The 23,316-nt window shown below is 44.3% G+C and overlaps 1 protein-coding gene across 1 annotated transcript; it reads left to right on the top strand.

Moving 5' to 3' along the window:
• Nucleotides 1-1,042: 1,042 nt before the first annotated feature.
• notch1a (notch receptor 1a) lies at nt 1,043-21,871 on the top strand. The gene is made up of 33 exons (XM_079486188.1): nt 1,043-1,274; nt 3,457-3,529; nt 8,201-8,463; nt 8,556-8,894; nt 9,138-9,260; nt 9,342-9,575; nt 9,657-9,812; nt 9,903-10,088; nt 10,181-10,294; nt 10,386-10,499; nt 10,594-10,827; nt 11,010-11,120; nt 12,076-12,414; nt 13,345-13,458; nt 13,926-14,045; nt 14,127-14,279; nt 14,359-14,587; nt 14,825-15,026; nt 15,108-15,261; nt 15,444-15,628; nt 15,706-15,838; nt 15,942-16,199; nt 16,393-16,505; nt 16,617-17,188; nt 17,264-17,677; nt 17,763-17,911; nt 17,995-18,205; nt 18,310-18,391; nt 18,477-18,639; nt 18,730-19,028; nt 19,176-19,323; nt 19,405-19,502; nt 19,716-21,871. The coding sequence occupies exons 1-33, from the start codon at nt 1,211-1,213 to the stop codon at nt 20,889-20,891; spliced, it is 7,323 nt and encodes a 2,440-aa protein (XP_079342314.1). The 5' UTR covers nt 1,043-1,210; the 3' UTR covers nt 20,892-21,871.
• The last annotated feature ends 1,445 nt before the right edge of the window (nt 21,872-23,316 follow it).

Raw genomic sequence — 23,316 nt, 5'->3', positions numbered from 1 at the left:
CCACGGCTGCAGATTCCAAAACGAAACGGTTCCCACGGGCCGACACACGCAGACATGCACACATAACGTGCGTGCTGTCAAACATGATGTGTCATTACTGTATCTCCTGAGGCGATGAAACTACACTCACACGCTTTCATGCCAAGAAAAGAGAATGAAGAAAAATATTGTACACTTTTGCATGAACAAACACAGTTAAAGGAGAGCGTACCTTACTAATATGATTCCACGAATGTATAACCAAACACTAACACAGAAATGCATCATTGTAATGCCTATAAGTTCAATGTGGTCATGGGGGAAATTCCTCTGACATACTTATATTTACGTCTTTTGAAGTCAATACACGTGGGAACGAAAGAGAATTTGACTAAGCAACAATAAACCCACACCTACGAAAACATTGTGATACTTTGTAGCACATAGTGTTGGGTTCCAATTCTATAGAGTATGTAAGATTTACATTTCAAACACTTTTTAAAAGTTGAATAAATCAGAAAATGGTCGTCTTATATGATATACACCCTTTGCAAACAAGTAAAACCTTAATGCATGTCAGAAAAAGCCATGGCACATGAACAAATGAATGGCTCGGGATTGCCATCTTCTCAAAACATCCATGACACCATTTAAAAGGTCAGTGATGGGCCCTCGTGCGCAGCCACACAAACACTCTCCCGAGTTTCCTCATTTTCAACTTAATGGCAAAAGTCAACACACTTCTGCAATCACACGCACAAACACAACCGGTGTGTCAATGGATCCCCAGCTCTCCCCTTTCTCTGGAAGTTCACAACCGAAGGCAGCGTGCCAGCCCATCCCTCCTCAACCCTGTTCACGGGACAGGAACACACTTGCAAATCCCACATCAAACCCTGGGAAAGTGTGGGAAAACGTTTTCTTCCCTTGCGCAGGGAGCATTTAAACGCATCTTTGCACGCCGTACCTGCGCGGAGGAGAGAGGGGGCGTGAGAAGCCTTTCGAGCGGCAGTGACGTCAGCAGCGCACGCTCGGCTCACTCTCGCCGCCGCGCACAGACTCCAGAGTTCCCACGAGCGGCAAAGCGAAGAGACGCTCACGAGAGTGTTCGGGACTTATTTATTATACAACGAGGATATTTATTCGCACTTTGAGGAGATTTAAGGAGACGCTCGGATCTATGAGAGCTTCGGGAAGGATTCTGAAGGAGTTGTAACGCCGAGACGGAGTTATGAACCGTTTCTGGGTGAAAGTAACGCTTCTGGCTGCAGCATCGCTCGCGACGGTGGCACAAGGTATCAGATCAACGCACGCAGCATCACGCAATCATGTCGTCACTTGAAACTTACATTTACATTTGATGTAAAACTTACTTTAGTGTTGCAAAAATGCAGTTTTGTTATTTTACATGTATATGCGGTCTAAGATGTCTTTGCTTGATGTTTGTTTATCATTTCATGTTTCGATGAACCTTTATTGGCTTTGCTTCTTTCCTTTATTCATTTGTTTACGAAGTAGGTTTTTTTACTCAAAAGTTGTTGTTTAAGTAAGTTAGTTTCAGCAACGAGATATGATCTTTGTAAATCTACTCCTGTGTGCAGCGCATTTGTTTTAATCTGACAGTGGGAAAATCGCCTAATTTTATTTAATGTTAAAAACCAAAAATCACTTTATTTATCTATCTATCGCGTTCGCCCACTTGTTGTGACTCTCACGTACTTTCTCATAATGTGTTACGCACGGCCGCAAAGATCACACAGTAAAGTTGCGTAAAAGTCTTATTGAGTTTTTTAACACTTTTTAAACATTTTTGAGCATCAAGCTGATGTTGATTGAGGTGCATTGTGTGTATTTGCCCCTCACCCTGCCTTTTGTGTGTGTGTAAAGGGCTTTTATGGCGTGGGAGCGGTGTGTGCGTGTCTGGAGAAAAGCGATCCCTGAGTTAAAGGGGGGTGTGGGGGGTGGCTGTTGTTCTCGCGCGCTGGTAAACAATGGCTCGAGACAGTGTTTTATGGGCTCGTGCTGGACTCTGATTTCTTTTGTAAGTGCGGCGTGGGCTCCGCAGCTGTCGCGCGCGCTCCCGTCAGGCGCTCGTGTGTCGCCCCCCTCCCTCCCCGAAACACGCGCGGGCCGCAACGCCACGCATCCGCAGCCAGAGAGGAATCGAGAATAGGGCAAGAGTCACGTAGACAGAGGAAACTACACGACCAGACACAGACAGGAAATGAAAGTTAACGAGATCGCTTTAAAGTTTATATATATATAGCCTATATATATATAGAGAGAGAGAGAGAGAGTAGCCATAATATACTATACTATAAAGATAACATGGTATTGAGGTATTAACATATGCAAGTTACTTCTATGGCCAAATGTGATGTAAATGATCCTTTGAAACGTTGTTTAACTATAGTAGCCATAGTTTATGGTATTTGTAACCATGATATTCTTAGCAAAACGATGATAATACGAAAATCCACCAAAAAACAACTTTTACTACAATAAACCACAGTTCATTTTACTAAGGACCCACAGTCACGGAAAACTTGAATCGCTTAACAAAATATTGTATACATGTTTTTGTAATGCCCACTTTTAGGATGTTTCATTTTCTGGAAATCACTTTTTTGTGACTGCAGATTCATTATAGTTATATTATTCACGCACACTTTTGTTTTCAACAATCGTAAATGACTATCAAGACAAACGTCTTTAAACTTTAGGGGTGTAACGTTGTGGGAAAGTAGGGAAGAATTAGTAATGCTGGTTAAATCCATAATAAGAGCTCGTCGGAACTTTGTCTCTAGACTCATTAGCAATTAAAGACAGCACGAGGCAGCTGCTTTCATTCAACAAGTGTACAGCTGCTGTCTAAGACGACCGGCCGAGATGTGCTGCTAATCCTTAAAGTGCGCTGAGCCACGCTTTTGTAAAATAAACAACTGGAATAAATGTCCTCAGGACCCGGATATCGATTGTGTGCCCCCTTGCAAAACTGCAGGAAAGTCAAGACACGTGTGTTGTGTCATTAAATCTTACACCGATGTGAGGATGATGTATTAAATTCTGTATTTCCAATCGTTGTTCAAAGCTGACCACACAGTGAGTCAATTGTTGTGGATGTGAAGCTATTTCCTTGCACAGTCTTGGATAACTGGATTTTTCAGGATCTCTTCAGTTGAATAGTCAAGACCCCCCCATCCTCCCGCTCCTCCATCAAAGTCAGTTATTCACAACCTAACAAAGGGCCAGTGGCTCTCTGCTGGGACTGCAGAACAAAGGCCCGGGGCTCTGTATTCATGTCCTCGAGGTCCTGAGCTTCCTTTGTGATATTCTGCATGCATGTGCGCTGGGATCGACAGGTGCGCTAGTTTCGCACAGGTTAGCGGGCGGGAGTCTTACCTGACCTCGATTCCCGCAGGTGTATTAAGTGGTGGCTTCAATGTGCTAACAAGTATCTGTGTTTTTTGCGTTTAGGTCAAAGATGCCTGGAATATTGTCAGAATGGAGGAAAATGTGAGCTCAAGGCACATGGAGAGGCGTTGTGCAGGTGAGTGGCTTAAAAAGTACAACGACATATTTGCTGCACTTTTTAAAACAAAAAATGTTGATACTATGAAAATCCATCAGAAGATTTTCATAGTTAAGCATCGCGGTCACTGGAGTAAGGAAGCGTGTGTATGTATGTAGCATGTTAATTGCGTGTAATTGTATGTTCACTTAAGTTTAGAACGGGACCCCTTCCTAGCAACCGCACCAAGCTTTCTGATGCCCGTGCGCGCATGCGTGAACGTGCACGCGCCCATAGCCATTCTGTTTCAAACTCTGATAAAAGCCCCCCTCCCCAAAAACGGTCCGTTGGTGCCCTGCTGCAGTGGGACGCTGCCCGTGTTAATGTCTATTCATACCATTCAGAACAACAGCTGGCTCTTACGCCCTATTGTCCCCCCCACACACACACACACTTAGAACAGAATAAAACTTGATCATGTGCGCATACACATTTATCCATAAAAATCTAAACATATTTGTTTTAAATTATATGTTTTGTCCGTTTTTTTTTTTTCCATTGCACACATTAACAGGGGTTGGAGTGAGTGAGTGTGTGAATGGTGTCCTTTTTGGAAGGCAGATGGCTGTGGGGGGCCGGTGGGGGATAATAAGATTGCAGAAACCCATGAGAGTGGCCTCTGTGTGTGTGACTCTGAGGAAATTTAAAAGCAAACAAGTGTGCTGCATCTCATTCATTCTAGCTTTCATCGTTTTCGTTTAGCAGTTTTTGATGTAGAAAAAAACACCACACACAACTTGATTGACTTTCACACTTATTATTGATAAATAATACGTGGAGCTACGAAGGTTTGACATTTTAAACAAATCGGAGTAATTTCGGTTTTGGGGTTTTTACTGTTTAGATACACAACAGTGTTCCGGGGCAGGAAGTGCAAACATTAGAAACAAGTTTGCAAAATTGCACGTTTTTAAAACGATGCCAATGTCGTCTCCAAGTAAACTACAAAATTGAGGATTTGTGAAAGTGATGACGTCATGCGCACATGCACGTTTGTGTTTATTTTCAAGGAGACAATCTGCAAACTACTGACCTGGCTAGCGTAATACACCATAATGCTTTTAGTCGCCTTTGTTGACATGTGATGACATCTGTCATTTCAAAATGCTCATTTAGTTTTTATAACGTTTTGTTGTGTAATTGTGCCGTGTTTTCTGTAGCATGTTGTTATTTTAGATGGTTGCATCCTTGGCCAGTACACAAACAAGTTTCTCTAATATAAAGGTCTGTAGATCTGGCTCATCTTCCTCTCTTAGTGAAAGTAAAATGTTACTGTTTTTATTGAAAACCTTTCTGTAAACCCCATACAATCTGCGGACTCAATTCTTTACTGATGAACGATAAATAAATAGTGTTAGGACGTCTACACACCAGAGTTTTACACTTGTCGTTGAGGGTTTTGAAAAATATTTGATCCCTGAGTTTGTGCATTTTGGAGCACTAACAAATACGTTTAAGACGGAAAAGGGATTTTGTCTATTATTGTGAAGAGATCTGAGGCGCTCGGAGGGCCGAACCCTGAGCATCCTGTTGTGATGACCCCGATGATAAACAGGAAGAGTGAAGATATTTGTGATCACTTTTCTCCCAGAAATATCTCATCTCAACTTTGACGCCTTTCCTGTACGCTCCAATTCTCACACTTGGAAATTGTTTGAAAACTGTCGCTTTGTGTGTAAAACGGCACAGGATTTTACAGCGCTCAGATGAAAGATGTTGGAGGCGAGTTGAGGTCGCTGGATTGAAACTGTTCAACTGTATGTGAACTGCTGACATTTGGTAAAATGATGCCCCATGACGAAGGTTTCGTCTTCCCACATAACAGCCTTTGGTGACACAGATAACAAGTCTTTTGAAAAGCTGAGGATGGTTTAGCGCTGGTTATAGTCTCAAGCACCCGTTTTTAAGGTCCCACATTATTTCCCACACATTGAGTCAATTGTCCGATCAGGGTTGGTTATGTGCGGTCTGCCTTTAAATTATTTATTTGACATTATAAAGACGTTATATCCTAAGGATGAACTTGGAAATGCTTATTAGGAGCAAGATGTTTTTGGAATCATTTAAAACACATTTTTAACTCCTGACGTCTGATCTGAAGCTTTTGAAGCGCTAGAATGAGATCAAGATGCAACCCTTGAATAAACGTTCTGTTTCATGGGTGATATACAAAGCCTGCTTTTACTGTCTATTATGAATTTGCCATGTGTAGAGTCGTTTTTTATGTGAACGGTGAACTTATTTTGTGCAAAATATAAATATAATATATAATGTCTTTGGTGAGTAAAGAAACGGGTTGTAACTTCTTTGCAGTAAAATATCCAAAAACCACTAGGCCAGTGTTATGAATTTTGTTCATTTGAGTACCTAAAATATCTGAAATGTTTCCAACTATTTGTAAATTGTGAGAAAATTGTCATTTTAACAAGTGACATGGTGCTATTCTTGAAGACTCCCGTCAATGGCGTCATGTGTGCGTTACCAAATCCTGCAACCTTTAGTAAAAATTAGATGCTGTTATATGATTGGCTTAGGTGCCTCACATGATTCGTGTAAGCCGTTACGCTTTCTCCAGACCTTGCGTCGCCCTAATAACACAGTCTTTGCCGTTACCCTCAGTTTCAGCTTTTACTGCCGTAGAAACAATGACACAGTCTCGTGACCAAATGTGAAAGTATTCGTTTTTCAGCATCTATGAAGCAACTATCTTGTTTTGCGCAGTCGTTATGGAGCACAATTAACGTTAATTTCTACTGGTTGTGTCAAGAAAGACATTTTACTAGACTTGTGCTTGTGTACTAAACACTTGAGCTACAGTTTAGATTCCTTTACTGACAAGGTTAGTCTTGTTGTTTTAATGTCATGCACATATTTACTGAACAAGCAGTAATCGTCACAGCGTCATCAGGCTACGCCGTTGTTGAAGATATCTGTTTGGAACGTATCTTATAAACTGCGCCTTTAATATGACACAACAAAATATTCCGTTTAAATCAAGAGACAGAGAAATATGGGTGATGTGAGGATATTTGTTTTGCAGGGGGTGTTTCACTGAAAAATGCTTGAGTCACCATCACCTCTGTAAAATCATAAGACTTCAGGGTAAAGATGAATACGACCGATTAGTTTCCCCCATTCGCCCACCGTTCCTTAGGTTTTACCGACCAAAACGTTTGCCAATTTAGGTTTTGTTGAACACATACAAATACGTAACGTCTCATGTTTGTAGAGGTGTAAAGCGACTTGAGGGCCAGACGCAAAAATGAAAGTTTGATATTTTGATTCACACTCAGGGCAGGAAGTCTGTGGTGTGATCTCTCACACACACACACACACGTTGTGGTGCAGTAGCAGATGGTAGACCAGCCCACTGGAATGGGGGAGTCTGAAACCTGCTGTCACAAATGTGCTCAGGGGGTCATAGGTCACAGCAGCATCTGTTCAGAGTCGAATCTCAAACGCACTCGCAGTCTCGGACCTGTTGCCACGGCGGGCTGCCGATGACTTCTGCCACTGGGGACAAAAGAAGAGACGGCGCTAATGCCGCAAGTAGTCTGCGCCGAGACGTCTTTATTACAGCTGCCCAACTTACATTGAGAGTTTATATAAATATCTGCAAACTTTAGTTTTTGCCAGCTAAACGTATTTACATTTGATCAATTTAACATAATACATGACCAAAATATGCCCCCAGTGAAATTTTCTTTATATAGAAAATATTATTTTATTAAAAAAATTATATATAATTTATTTATTTATTATTATTTATATAGTAGCACGACTGCTGTGGAATCACTAGTTTTTTATTTCTTAAAGACAAAACGCATTAAAGTAAGGAATGTTAGATTTTAGGTTAAATAGATTTAGGGTAAAATGGGGTTGTGATAAATCCATAGGAGTATATGGAAATGATGAATATGGATGATGCAGATGAGAATTAATCCTGTCCATCAAGATGCTGTCAAGATAAAGTGAACTATTGGACTGTGGGAGTTTGGGGGGGGCGGAGTTTTACCCTCTCGAGGGACCTGGCTTAGTGACCTTATGCCACTCGCCATAGCAACAAGCTTGGGGGTTGGGACATTGAACAGTGGGAGGGGCCTGCAGCACAGCTGCCCCTATTTATGCACACACCTGCTGCAGCATACACACACACATTCAGAGACAAAACATTTCTTATTTCTGTTGCTTGTTTTTTTATTAACGAACACTTCATAAATAATATTTGTGGTATTTTTTTAATTAAATAAATGGCTTAAATGTTTTAACATTCATGAATGTCTATGCGTGCTTTAAGGAGTGTGTGCCTGTGGTTGTTAATTGCCACCGAGGAATTTAAATGAGTTTGAACAGTCTTTCTTTCACACACAGGCATGTGCGTACGCATGCACACACACACACACACACACACACACACACACACACACACACACAAACACAGGGACATATTATATATGTCCTATAATTTGCCTTATTTGGCTTTTGCCTTTAATTGTTAAGATTACATTTTAAGGTGGTCAATTATATAAATATGGACCATAACTGTGTTTATGTTGTCTGATATTAAACACAGACTGTATCTAGGTAAAAAATACATGTTCATCCTACATAGCCCTGTTTTTTAACACCGTGTGTCTTGTGCATTTTCAGATGTCCATCAGACTTTGTCGGACCCCAGTGTCAGTTCCCGAATCCGTGCAGCCCGTCTCCGTGTCGAAACGGTGGCGTGTGCCGCGCTCTGACTCAGGGTAATGATGTGGAGGTGACCTGCGACTGCATGCTGGGCTTCAGCGGTCCTCTCTGTCTGACGCCTGTCAATCACGCCTGCATGAGCACGCCCTGTCGCAATGGCGGCACATGCTCTCTGCTCACCCTGGAGACCTTCACCTGTCGCTGCCCACCTGGATGGTCCGGTGCGTGCCATAAACAGCCACATTTTGTGCCATTCAGATTCTCTTAAATGAGAATGTTGTTGACTTTTTTCTTTCTTTATGTTTGCGTGAAGGTAAAACATGCCAACAAGCCGACCCGTGTGCATCAAATCCTTGCGCTAACGGAGGACAGTGTTCAGCATTTGAGTCTCATTACATCTGCACCTGCCCTCCCAACTTCAACGGCCAAACGTGTCGGCAGGACGTGAACGAGTGCGCACTCTCCCCGTCGCCCTGTCGCAATGGGGGAACCTGTATAAACGAGGTGGGCTCGTACCACTGCAGGTGCCCACCCGAGTATGTGGGCACACACTGCGAGCGCTTGTACCACCCGTGCCTCCCCTCGCCCTGCAGGAACGGAGGAACCTGCTTACAGACCAGTGACACCACTTACACCTGCACCTGTCTGCCAGGTAAGAATCTGTGTGTGTTTAAGTTCCTGCACTTTTTAGTTTCAGTGCAGGTTTATCTTTTGCATATCTCGATGGTAACAACCCTGATGTGCGTGTGCACAGTTATTCATTAACAGCGTATCAATCTCTCGTGGAATGTGATATTCGTTCTTCATTAATCCAAATGAGTGACCTGAATCACCAGAGCTCATAAACACTGTCTGACACTCTTTGATGTGAACGTGAATGATCTGTCTGTCACAGGGTTTATGGGTCAAACCTGTGAACATAATGTTGATGACTGCACGCAGCACGCCTGTGAGAATGGAGGCAGGTGCATAGACGGGGTCAACACCTACAACTGTCACTGCGACAAACATTGGACCGGTAAGACTTCTGGATGATGATACACACCAACTGATTTCGCAAAGGAAACTGACCTTGTAACTTTTGACCTTCCGTTCACAGGTCAGTACTGTACAGAAGACGTCGACGAGTGTGAACTCTCCCCCAACGCTTGTCAGAACGGGGGCACATGTCATAACACCATCGGTGGCTTCAACTGCGTGTGTGTGAACGGCTGGACGGGCGACGACTGCAGCGAGAACATTGATGACTGCGCCAGCGCTGCCTGTTCTCAAGGCGCCACATGCCACGACCGAGTCGCCTCGTTCTTCTGCGAGTGTCCGCACGGACGCACAGGTGAGCGCCTGCGCAGCTGAACAGTTTACGGTTTTAGGAGTCTTTAGATTTTTTTTCTTACCAACTGTGTTTGATCCACAGGTCTTCTGTGTCACCTGGATGACGCTTGCATCAGCAACCCGTGTCAGAAGGGCTCCAACTGCGATACAAACCCGGTGAGCGGAATGGCCATCTGCACGTGTCCACCCGGGTACACCGGGTCCGCCTGCAACCAGGATATAGACGAATGTTCGCTCGGTAAGAACAAGGTTCTGATTGGTTATAAAGAATGTAAATTGCGTTAGGATTGGGAACAGATAGCAACCGTTTGCGTTTGGTGCATTTCAGGGGCGAACCCATGCGAGCACGGTGGGCGATGTCTCAACACTAAAGGCTCGTTCCAATGCAAGTGTCTCCAAGGTTACGAAGGTCCGCGCTGCGAACTGGACGTTAATGAGTGCAAGTCAAACCCCTGCCAGAACGATGCCACCTGCCTCGACCAGATTGGTGGATTCCACTGCATTTGCATGCCAGGTATGAGTTGTTTATTGTACACAGGACGTCTAAAGAATTAGCATCGTCACATTCCATGATCAGAGGTTCCTTACAGGCGTTTGTGTGTTTAGGTTACGAGGGTGTGTTTTGTCAAATAAATGCTGACGACTGCGCATCGCAGCCTTGCCTCAACAACGGAAAATGTGTGGACAAGATCAACTCATTTCACTGCGAGTGCCTCAAAGGTAACAAATTGTAGAGAGAGATGGAAAATTTAGCGCTAATGACTTACAGACAGAGCAACTAGAGCAAACACTGTGTGTGTTTTCTTCCCAGGGTTCTCTGGGAATCTATGTCAGGTGGATGTGGATGAGTGTGCCAGCACGCCCTGTAAGAACGGCGCCAAGTGCACAGACGGGCCCAACAAATACACCTGCGAATGCACACCAGGTACATTCACTTTTGCAAAAGGGGAACTGTTTACCTCTGTGGTTAATTAAGTGTCGAGATTCTAAGAATATTAACGTCTGTCTGTGTCCTGCAGGTTTTGCTGGCGTTCAGTGTGGGTTGGACATCAACGAGTGTGCGTCAAGCCCGTGCCATTACGGAGTGTGTCGAGACGGCGTGGCTGCTTTCACTTGCGACTGTCGTCCGGGATACACCGGCCGACTGTGCGAAACCAACATTAATGAGTGCTTTAGTCAACCCTGCCGAAATGGAGGCACCTGCCAGGACAGAGAGAACGCGTACACCTGTACCTGCCCCAAAGGAACCACAGGTAACAGGTTTCTATATTTCATATAATGCCACCAAATCAGATCCCCCTGGATCTATCTTGGGGCCCCCCCAGTTTGAGGACCACTGCTGTACACAACAAGGGATCGGATGTTCTGTTAAATGCAGAAAAACTATGTGAGCTACATGAGGTGTGATTTTTATATATTGTAATTGTGTCTGCAGGTATTAACTGCGAGATAAACATCGACGACTGCAAAAGAAAACCATGTGACTTCGGCAAGTGCATCGACAAGATCAATGGCTACGAGTGTGTGTGTGAACCCGGATACACAGGTGAGAGAGCACAGCAGCATCTTTATGTATGTGTGTGTGTGTGTGTGTGTGTGTGTGTGTGTGTGTGAACAGGTGAACAGGTGGCCAGCGAAGTGCAGAGCTTGTGTATCAGATAACAGATATGACTTAGGACAGAGACTCTTTCCCAGCTGGGACACACACAGACTTTATGACTTTGACCTAAAAAAGCACAACCAATGTTTTTACGACACACTTTAATGTTGCATGTTATGAGATATACATATACATGTTTCTATACTGTGTATTATAGCACAGATATTGACCAATCAGCATCCAGGACCAGTACTCCCAGTGTCCTGTTTACACCTAGCACTTTACATGTTGTAGTGAATGAATTGTGTGTGAGACAGTAAAATAAAGTCCCATTGTTATAGGAGACTAACAGTTACCCATTACCCTGCTGAAGAGGGGTGTGTGTGTTGAGTGGTAATTGTTGTTCGGCCGTGTGTGAAATAGGCTCTATAAGACCTGCCCTCCCCCAGAGAGGGTGTGAGGGGTATGTGAGCAGGGTCTGAAAGACAGAGAGAAAGAAAGAGAGAATAAAAGGGCACAAGAGGGTGGAGGAAAACCTTTGTGAGTTTGGAGCAGAGCTGGAGATTTTGGGTTGGGGCCACACACACACAAACACACACACAAAGAGAGACAAAGAACAACAGGTCAACGCACATCTGAGTCTGAATTCCTTCAGTGTGCAACGTTTTTTTCAATTTCAAGCACTTCGAATAACTGGGTTTTACGTATTTATTGAACGATCCATATGCAGACCTGTTATAAACCACTACATTACAAACGTAATAGCCAACAACATCATACGTTTGCAGTCCATTCAAATCCGGATATGTTTAATCAAGTCCCCGCTCTGCTTCTCAAAGTTCTGCTCAGAAATGCACCACATTGGACATTTTTATACAGATTTTCTTTCTTCCTCTCACAGGTTCAATGTGTAACATCAACATTGACGACTGCGCGCTGAACCCATGCCATAACGGTGGAACCTGCATCGACGGGGTCAACACCTTTACCTGCATCTGTCCGGAGGGTTTCCGTGACGCCACCTGCCTCTCTCAACACAGCGAGTGTTCCAGCAACCCCTGTATTCACGGCAACTGCCAAGACCAGATCAACAGCTATAAGTGCGTGTGCGAGCCCGGCTGGATGGGCCGCAACTGTGACATCAACATCAACGAGTGCCTGTCGAACCCGTGCGTGAACGGAGGCACCTGTAAGGACATGACAAGCGGATACGTGTGCTCCTGCAGAGCCGGATTCAGCGGTGAGAGACAGAGACTCGGTGTCCTGATATAGCGGATGTGTACCAATTTGTCTACTGTCCATCTGAATAGCTTGTAGGATTAGACTAGATGATGTACTACTTTCATTGGATTTAAGGTGTGCATCCACACATGATATTACCCACAACCCCTTGTGCTACTGCCTTGATAAACGCTCACCCACATGAAAGAGTCTGTAGTATACTTTAATATTTACTATAGTACACGGTAGTAACATTTCTAGATGTTAACGTGTTTTCTATAGTAAATATTAAAGTATACTGTAGTGTACACTTTAGCTTCGCAAATCACTATAGTAAATACTACAGAATGCTGTAGTATACATTGACATAATGCTAATATCATATATAGTATTCTACCATTTACTATAGTATACTTTGGTATTTACTTTGGAATTAAATATAATGTATACTACAGAATTCTTGTGTTGGAAATACTGTAATATGCTGTAGTATACCACAGTTTACTACTGTTCAGTTTAGTACATACTAAAGTGCGCTACACTATTTACTACAGTTTAGGATTTTACTATAGGTTGGTAATACAACAGAATACTGTAGTAAGCATTAACCAAGCAAGGTGGTTACTATCATGTACTACAGTATACTGTAACCTACTACAGTTTACCAAAGTGTACTACTAGTTTATCAATTTAGACTATAGAATACTATAGGGCACATTAACAGGGTGCTTCAATACTACAATACACTAAAGTATACTTTGGTATTTTTTTCATGTGGGAATCAGTATGTATTTTTCATCCCTAATGAAGCACATTTAAGGGTGTAGTATGCATATTGGGACCTTCTGTTTGTGTGTCTTCTCTTTGTCACTTTGCAGACTTTTATTAATGGGTTTCAAAAATTGTGTGTGTGTTGTAAGCTTGACGCAGTGTGTTTTCTTGCATACAGGTCCTAACTGCCAGACTAACATTAATGAGTGTGCGTCTAACCCCTGCCTGAACCAGGGCACATGTATCGACGACGTGGCCGGATTCAAGTGTAACTGCTTACTGCCTTACACAGGTACGAACGCACTAACCTGCGCTTTGCTGAGCATACCTGTGTCCCTGTGACCATCAAAGCAGCTTTCTGTTCAAAGCTAAAACATTTCTGGAGGTTTTTGAGATGTGAATCACACACATTTGTCGATAGTGGATAGTCCTGTTTGGCCCCTTCCTGTTGAGGTAAAGAATTGACAATGGTAGGAAGCGGCAAGTGACTTCCTGTGCCAGCTGTTCGCGTGGAAACAGATAAGGAAATGCCTGCAAAAACGAGGCAGTAGAACAGAAAGCCTGTGAAAACAAAACGATTGACCCAGAAGGAATCAGTATGTATAGTCTATACAAGGTTTTGACATGTTTCATGCCGAGTGTAGAGGAAAATCTAGATGGACAGAGAGAGAAATCAAATTTTAAGTGATATGATATGAGTTGACCTGATTTAATTTAATGCCATCACTCGTGTGTAATTTTGCATTGTACGTGTTTCAGGTGACGTGTGTGAGAGCGTTTTGGCTCCGTGTTCTTCGCGGCCCTGTAAGAACGGAGGCGTGTGTCGTGAATCTGAAGATTTCAGGAGTTTCTCTTGCGCATGTCCTGTCGGTTGGCAAGGTAATACTGTGTGTGTGTGTGTTTTATGTTGTCTACATGTCATTGAGACCTTCGTCACGCTAACCTCTGTCCCCTCTACAGGTCAGACGTGTGAGGTGGACATCAATGAGTGTGTGAGGAACCCGTGTACCAATGGGGGAGTGTGCGAGAACTTGCGTGGCGGCTTCCAATGTCACTGTAACCCTGGATTCACGGGAGATCTGTGCGAGACCGATATCGATGATTGTACACCAAGTAAGAAGCATAGTAAACCATTTTCAATTAAAGAAAACAAATACAAGTGAACATGCTAACATTTCTCTCTCGCTCACAGATCCCTGCAGTAACGGGGGTATCTGTCAGGACCGCGTGAACGGTTTTGTGTGCGTGTGTCTGGCTGGTTTCCGCGGCGAGCGTTGCACAGAGGACATCGACGAGTGCATGAGCGCCCCCTGTCGTAACGGAGGGAACTGCACCGACTGTGTCAACAGCTACACCTGCAGCTGCCCGGCAGGATTCAGCGGCATCACCTGTGAAATCAACACACCCGACTGCACTGAGAGGTGAACACACTGCTCCCTCTTCACTTTCTGAAGTATGCACTGTGTGTATTTGGTTGTTCCTACACAAAACTAGACAAAAAATTTAATGGAGAGATAACATGCAACGGGGTCATGTGACAGCAATGTAGAAAACTACTTTTGGGAATATGAAGCATTGCATACTGCATACTGCATACTTTTGACATGAATTAAGAATCAAGTATTCTGTATCTCAAGCAGTTTGTTTGTCTCCTCTAGCTCGTGTTTTAACGGTGGAACTTGCGTCGATGGCATCAACTCGTTCTCCTGCGTGTGTCTGCCGGGATTTACCGGAAATTACTGTCAGCACGACGTGAACGAGTGTGACTCGCAGCCATGTCAAAATGGAGGCACATGCCAGGACGGATACGGAACCTATAAATGCACCTGCCCGCATGGCCACACAGGCCAAAACTGCCAGGTAAACACAGACCTGCTCGCCTCTTAAAACAAAGTTTTTCATACATGCCGTTGACTCATGTTTGTATGTTTTGTGTTTTAGAGTCTGGTTCGCTGGTGTGACTCTGTCCCTTGTAAGAACGGGGGCTCGTGTTGGCAGCAGGGGGCGTCATTCACCTGTCAGTGTGCCAGTGGCTGGACGGGCATCTACTGCGACGTCCCAAGTGTGAGCTGTGAGGTCGCCGCACAACAGCAAGGTAAATATCCGACCATACCATGGTTAACGCCTTGTTTTACTTTGTCATACTGCACATGCTAAACCCCCTCCCCCTCTCTCTCTCCCCCTCTCTCTCTCCCCCTCTCTCTCTCTCTCTCTCTCTCTCTCTCTCTCCCCCCCCCTCTCTCTCTCTCTCTCTCTTTCTCTCCTTCTCTCTGTCAGGAGTGTCTGTGGCCATTCTGTGCCGTAACGCCGGTCAGTGTGTGGATGCGGGGAACACACACCTGTGCAGGTGTCAGGCTGGATACACGGGCAGTTACTGTCAGGAGCAGGTGGATGAGTGCATGCCGAACCCCTGTCAGAACGGAGCCACCTGCACCGATTACCTGGGAGGATACAGCTGTGAGGTATGAATACACACACACATGCATGTACACACATGCACACGTCATTTACAGCAGTCTAACAAGCTTTCTCTCTACAGTGTGTTCCAGGATATCACGGAATGAACTGCAGTAAGGAGATAAATGAGTGTTTGTCGAATCCCTGTCAGAACGGAGGAACCTGCATCGATCTTGTCAACACGTACAAATGCTCCTGCCCACGGGGAACACAAGGTACACTCACCTTTCTGTACGCATGTGCAGGTATTCTGTGCCTGCTGTTTCACATATATATATATATATATTAATAATTGGTTTTCCCCGTTGGTCTTCTCAGGTGTTCACTGTGAGATTGACATAGACGACTGTTCCCCGGCTGCGGATCCGTTAACTGGTGAGCTGCGGTGCTTTAATGGAGGGCGTTGTGTGGACCGCATTGGTGGTTACGGCTGCGTGTGCCCGCCTGGTTTTGTGGGTGAACGCTGCGAGGGCGACGTCAACGAGTGTCTGTCTGACCCTTGTGACCCCAACGGATCCTACAACTGCGTCCAGCTCAACAACGACTTCCGCTGCGAGTGCCGTACGGGATACACGGGTACGAATGTTTACAGTTGTACATACACAATCATTTAACACACATCAGTGCTGTAAGTGCAAAGCTGTCATGTTATCTCCGATGAAATTCTTCAAATAAGATTTTTGAGCCTAAGAACAGTTTTTACAGAATTAATAGTTCTTTTAGTTTTTGTCAATTTTTCTTCTCTGAATGTTTTTTTTCGTGTTTGCAGGTAAACGCTGTGAAACCGTGTTCAATGGTTGCAAGGACACGCCGTGTAAAAACGGAGGCACGTGTGCTGTAGCCAGTAACACGAAACACGGATACATTTGCAAGTGTCAACCGGTGAGCAAACCCACACAGATGAGCACTTGAACCACCTGACTTATGTTTCCAACACCATCTGAAAGAATCCATCATTCTGACCTGTTGTACGCATCTCTGTTGTTTACTCAGGGCTTCTCTGGTTCCTCCTGCGAATACGACTCAAAATCATGCGGCTCCCTGCGATGTCGCAACGGTGCCACCTGTGTCTCCGGTCACCTGAGCCCTCGTTGTCTCTGCCCGCCTGGCTTTAGCGGGCACGAGTGCCAGACGCGCATGGACTCTCCGTGCCTGACCAACCCCTGCTACAATGGGGGCACGTGCCAATCGCTCAACGACGCTCCGTTCTTCCACTGTTCCTGCCCAATTAACTTCAACGGGCTCCTTTGTCACATCCTCGACTACTCCTTCAACGGAGGTCAGGGCCGGGACATAGCTCCGCCTCCGGAGGTGGAGATCAGGTGCGAGGTCCCTCAGTGCGAAGGGAGGGGTGGAAACGCCATCTGTGATACGCAATGCAACAATCACGCCTGCGGCTGGGACGGTGGCGACTGCTCTCTGAATTTCGACGACCCGTGGCAGAACTGTAGCGCCGCCCTGCAGTGCTGGAGATACTTTAATGATGGAAAGTGTGACGAGCAGTGCGCCAACGCCGGCTGTCTGTACGACGGATTCGACTGCCAGCGACTGGAGGGGCAGTGCAAGTAAGTTTTGCTTTATTTTTGTAGTCCTCCTTAGTGCTGGAATGGGTTATAATGATTTGTTTCTCTCTCTCTCAGTCCGTTGTATGATCAGTACTGTAAGGATCACTACGCAGATGGTCACTGTGATCAGGGCTGTAATAACGCAGAGTGCGAATGGGACGGCCTTGACTGCGCCGAGGACGTTCCTAAGAAACTCGCCGTGGGAAGTCTGGTTCTCGTGGTCCACATTACACCCGATGACCTCCGCAACCGTTCCTCCTCATTCCTGCGTGAGCTAAGCGGCCTGCTGCACACTAACGTGGTGTTCCGGCGCGATGCTAACGGAGAGCCGCTGATTTTTTCGTACTACGGTAACGAGCACGAGCTGAGCAAACACAAACGCGCCGACTGGAGCGACCCCACCCAGCTGCTGCAGCGCGCTAAGAGGGGCGTGACAGCGTTTCTCAAGCCCCGCCTACGACGGGAACTGGATCAGATGGAAATCAAAGGGTGAGCAAATCCATTTGATCACATGCACGTGTAAACATGCCGTGTTGAAAGACAATTACTTGAACAATATGTGTTTGTGTTGCAGGTCGATTGTCTATCTAGAAATTGACAACCGTCAGTGTTATCAACAGTCGGATGAGTGTTTCCAGAGTGCCACAGACGTGGCGGCATTCCTCGGAGCGTTGGCCTCTAGCGGGAATCTCAATGTTCCTTACGTCATTGAAGCAGTCACAAGTGAGTGCCCAAAATGTACTATTTAAGACTCGATTTAACGAACACGCTTATACATTATTAACTTTGTTTTAATCTTTGTGCAGGTGAAGATGTACCTCCAAAGAGCGGTGAGATGTACCCCATGTTCCTGGTGCTCCTCGCTCTGGCCGTTCTGGCCCTTGTGGCTGTGGGTGTCGTGGTCAACAGAAAGCGTAAGCGGGAACATGGACAGCTTTGGTTCCCTGAGGGATTCAAAGTCACAGAACCCAAAAAGAAGCGAAGGGAGCCGGTTGGAGAAGATTCTGTGGGACTCAAGTGAGTTAACTTTAATGTTCAGTTGCAACTGCTCCACCCAAGGAAATGACATTGTGGGTTTTCAAAAAACACAAAATGATAAACTTTCAAAAATTTCCCATTAGGCCTTTGAAGAACTCCGACAGCTCTCTGATGGACCAGCAGCTCAGTGACTGGGCAGATGATGACCTCTCAAAACGATTCAAGGTGAGCGTGCTCTCTGCTAATAATGCTGGTAATCGGTTGATATCATTGGTCGGTTGGATGTATGACGCCCAGTATGTTTGTGCAGTTTGAGGAACAGTCCATTCTGGACATGAAGGGTCAGCTGGATCATCGGCAGTGGACACAGCAACATCTGGACGCCGCCGACCTGCGTTTGAACTCAATGGCTCCTACACCTCCGCAGGGCGAGATCGAGAACGACTGCATGGATGTCAACGTCCGCGGGCCCGGTGAGTGACCTCACTGTTGTGTACTGACGGTGTGTTGTGTATTTGATACGTGTATAAAGAATATTCAGTAATATTTCCTCTCGCTCTCAGATGGCTTCACTCCGCTGATGATCGCGTCGTGCAGTGGCGGCGGTATTGAAAATGAAAACGGCGAAGTAGAAGATGATCCGTCCGCCGATGTCATCAATGACTTCATCTACCACGGCGCCAACTTGCACAATCAGACAGATCGGACCGGAGAGACGGCATTGCATCTGGCGGCACGTTACGCACGTTCTGATGCGGCTAAGCGGTTGCTGGAGTCTAGTGCTGGTGCTAACGTTCAGGACAACATGGGCCGCACGCCTCTACACGCTGCTGTTGCAGCCGATGCCCAGGGTGTCTTCCAGGTAATAAATACACTTTCAGAATCACCTACAGTCTAATACTTACTACGCTACTTACCTTGATACTTACTAAGTACATTGTTCACATGTAGTGTTGTAATGTTGCTGTTTAGATGTTGTCAGAGTTCTAAAACATTGTCTTGGGTTCAGATTCTGATCCGGAACCGAGCGACAGATCTGGACGCGCGTATGCATGACGGAACGACGCCGCTGATCCTGGCCACCCGATTGGCTGTTGAGGGAATGGTGGAAGAACTCATTAACTCCCACGCTGACCCCAACACCGTTGATGATTCAGGTATGAATACACACGCACACATACACTTTTACTGTCTGTAAATACACAATAGATCTAATCTCACTTTGTCACTCTTTGTAGGGAAATCGGCTCTTCATTGGGCGGCTGCTGTCAATAATGTGGACGCTGCTATTGTTCTTCTGAAGAACGGAGCGAATAAAGATCTACAGAATAACAAGGTGTGTGGAATAAATCAAAGCCATCGTCACTTATTAATGTCACTCTTACGTGTTCTTTTTGTGCAAAAATATTTTCTTCATCACATAATTTTCATTATATCTTTTTGCCTAAATTAGAAATGATGAAAAATGCGTTGGATCACATTTTAAAGTGTCTGAATGTAAGATTCATGGACACTAATATCGACTGTCTGTCTGTGTCTGTGTGAGCAGGAAGAGACGCCCCTGTTCCTGGCAGCACGCGAGGGAAGTTACGAGACCGCCAGAGTTCTGCTCGATCACCTGGCCAACCGTGACATCGCAAATCATCTCGATCAGCTTCCGCGAGACATCGCACAAGAGCGCATGCACCACGACATCGTCCGCCTGTTAGAAGAATACAACCTGGTGCGCAGTCCACCTCTGACCCTGTCGCCGCCCCTCTGCTCTCCCAACACCTACCTGGGCATCAAACCCAGCCCGGGCAACAACACCATGAGCAAGAAGGTGCGAAAACCCGGAGGAAAAGGTGGAGGTGGTAAGGACGGAGGAAAGGAAATGAGACTCAAAAAGAAGAAAAACGGAGAAGGCAAAGATGGCGGGATCATGGAGGTGGGCGTCCTCTCACCCGTCGACTCGCTTGAATCGCCACACGGCTATCTATCAGACGTCTCTTCGCCGCCCATGATGACATCACCCTTTCAACAGTCCCCGCCTATCACTTTAAATCAACTCCAAGGGTTGGCCGACTCTCGCATGGGCGGTGCTCATCAGGGTATGGGCAAGCCATTTGACTCTGCCCCTCCACGCTTGTCCCATCTCCCGGTGGCTAACGGTGTGGCTCAAACGGGGGCGTGTGATTGGCTGCAGAGGGTGCAGCAACAACAGCAGCAGGCAGGGTTCACTGCCCTCATACCCACAATGCACCCCGGCATGCCGCAGGTCATGGGTTATCCCACGATGCAAAGCAGCCACCTGGGCACAGCTTCGCACATGCTGTCTAACCACGCCCACCAAAACAACCGCCAGAGTGTGGCCACCATGCAGCACCAAAATTCCGGCCACATCCTCACGCATCACTTCCTGGGAGACCTGAGTGGGCTGGATCTTCATTCCGGCCCGGGACACGCCCCCATGCAGACCATCCTACCACAGGACACCCAGCGCATGGCTTCTATCTCTAGCACGCAGTTTCTAACACCGCCTTCTCAACACAGTTATTCTAACCCCATGGACAACACACCCAACCACCAGCCGCAGGTGCCCGACCATCCTTTCCTCACGCCGTCCCCCGGCTCTCCCGACCAGTGGTCTAGCTCGTCTCCACATTCCGTGTCTGATTGGTCAGAGGGAATCTCAAGCCCGCCTACCAGTATGCAGATGAATCATATCCCAGAAGCCTTTAAATAAGTGGGATGTGGCATCGCCAAGCTAATAGAAAAAGGACTGAAAAGACTCAGTGAACTATTTTATATTAACTGCTTTGTTTGAATTTTGTATGCCAAGAAGCGTTTTTATTCATTTTTTGTATTTATTTATGAGCGTTTTTGGACGACAGATATAAATGATCCTTTTTTATTTATTTTATTGCTATTTTTCTTTCGACCATTTAACTGCTTTGAAAATAATGTTGAAAGTTATTATAATGCTGCCAGAAAATAGTTTTTAAAAAGGTCCTGTGTTGTTTTTTTGTTCTTGATTTTAATTAAAATTTCAGTATTAATTAGATGTTATATGGTCCTTTTTACCGAACGTGTAGATTTCTGTGAACAAATGTAGAAAAGAGTCTTAATATTGTGATGTAACGCTCGGATGTAATGATATTATGATATGGACACGCATGCACGCACACACTACGACACGCTCGCTTCAACCGTGTTTTTGTACATGTAAAGACTGAGTTATGTTAAGTGTTGTCTATAGACACTGGTCACTGAACACAAGCCCTCGGGACCGAAATGTATTTTTTTTCCCATGGTTCCTTGCATCAGGTGTTTTGGGTTTTCATATGTAGCGTAGCCATCACTGTTATTTATTGCCTGCTGTAGACATGTAGTAAATGTTCTTGACATGAAATGTGTTGTGTGAGAGAGAGGAAGAGATTAAGTTGTGCCAGATGTATAAGTGCAGGGGTGTTTATTAGTGTGCGTGTCCTAGTGTGATGATATCATCAGTGCTCAGAAGGTGTGATTTGGTTTCAGATGTTTTATAACTGCTGATCAAATTTTCAATTATTGCTGTTGACATGAAAGACAAACTCGTTGTAAAAATTATTTTGTAAAGTACCTTTTCTTGACACAATAAAGAGCACCTTTTGGTGAGATTACTTTGAAGACTTTGTAGTTAGAATTGAGCTGTCTTTATTTTGTTTGATAATAAAACCAGTAAAAAATCACATAGACTTGTGGGTGTAACTAGTTACTTGGTAATAAGTTACTTTATCTTAATTACTTTCCTTTGAAAAAGTATTTTTTCTGTAATTGAATGAGTTTCTTCTGATGTAATTAAACTAAATACTTTGTCTATTATATGTGTGTGCAATAGTGGAATTGACATCAAAATTCAAAGTCTAACTTTAAAATCTGTGCTTCAATGTATAATTCTCACATTTGTAATACTTTGGTCAGTTGATAATACTACTTTATGTAATTTGATATTATTTATTTGTGTCTAGTCTATCCTCGAATCACTTTACTAATCCAGGTTGATATAGGATATAGAAAGTTATAAGTAATTAAATCATTTTTGGGAGAGTAATTTATAGTCTGAACCTTCATATGGGCCAAACAACTCTACTGTATGAAAATGGATTTTGAGTTGAGCTCTATGGTTCTTTCGGGAGTTAAAACGTTTTTGATGTGTATTATAAATTCTGTAAATCAGTGTTTGCTTTGGGTTCTTTTTTTGGGGGCAGGGGGGTTGGATTTATACTACACTGGAACATGATCGGTTTGGTTCTAACTAAGCACTGATGAAAAAAGAAAGACTGAATGTGTCATGAAACATTTACTTTGTTTATATTTCATCAAGTCGTCGTGTACATTAACTGGTTATTCAATTGAAAAAATAATTACATATCTTTTTGTAACAAAGTCTAATTTATTGTATCAGTGGATTGTCTCAGTGGAACACACACACACACACACACAGCACAGCTGTCATTTAACATGAATCAATGGTTCCCATCATTCTCAGCGAGGGTTTGGTTAAGAAAGCGCAAGGAATTGAGCCGATATCAATTCTTCTATCAAATGAACGAACGCTGTCCTGATTTGCACCGTAACGAACACGCATGTGCGCGCGGGGGCGCTATTGAGCCGAGCTTTCCAAAATAATACATTTAACAAAAAGGAAATTCTTTACAAACATTTGTGTATACAATGAAATATAACATATATATAAAAAAGATTTAGACATTAGGTTGTTGTTAACTAATATATTAAAGCATTTACAAATTTTCAATGTTTTAATTGCTTTTTGCTTCATAGAAAATCGGAGTGAATAATACATTCTTACAAAGGGACTGCGAGTTTAATGTGATGTCATCTGCAAAGCAAACATCACACAAAAATACATACATTTCCTGTCTTCACATTATTCGACATTCAATCTTTATTAATGAAGTAAAATCATCAATATGGATGTGTTCCATTTCGTCGTGTAAATAAAAAATATATATTTATTTTCTATTGCCGAATAAAATTATAGGAACAGCATTCTTTTCAACTATTATTTATAACCATGCAAGACAAAGTAAAATAACGTAAAACAAAGCAAAACGATTACATTCGGATATCAATTTTTTAATCAATTATTTGAAGATATTTTGAAATCT

Source organism: Barbatula barbatula, assembly GCF_947034865.1.
Source record: "Barbatula barbatula genome assembly, chromosome: 22".
In the NCBI taxonomy this organism is placed as follows: domain Eukaryota; kingdom Metazoa; phylum Chordata; class Actinopteri; order Cypriniformes; family Nemacheilidae; genus Barbatula; species Barbatula barbatula.
This window is presented reverse-complemented; position numbering and strand designations above follow the sequence as displayed.

What these genes read in the sequence shown, in the direction of transcription:
- notch1a (XM_079486188.1), top strand. Translation starts at nt 1,211, where the DNA reads ATGAACCGTTTCTGGGTGAAAGTAACGCTTCTGGCTGCAGCATCGCTC. An exon ending in ATGTCCTGTCGGTTGGCAAG is followed by an intron (nt 14,046 to 14,126) that starts GTAATACTGTGT and finishes TCCCCTCTACAG; the next exon opens with GTCAGACGTGTGAGGTGGAC. An exon ending in CAACACCGTTGATGATTCAG is followed by an intron (nt 19,324 to 19,404) that starts GTATGAATACAC and finishes CACTCTTTGTAG; the next exon opens with GGAAATCGGCTCTTCATTGG.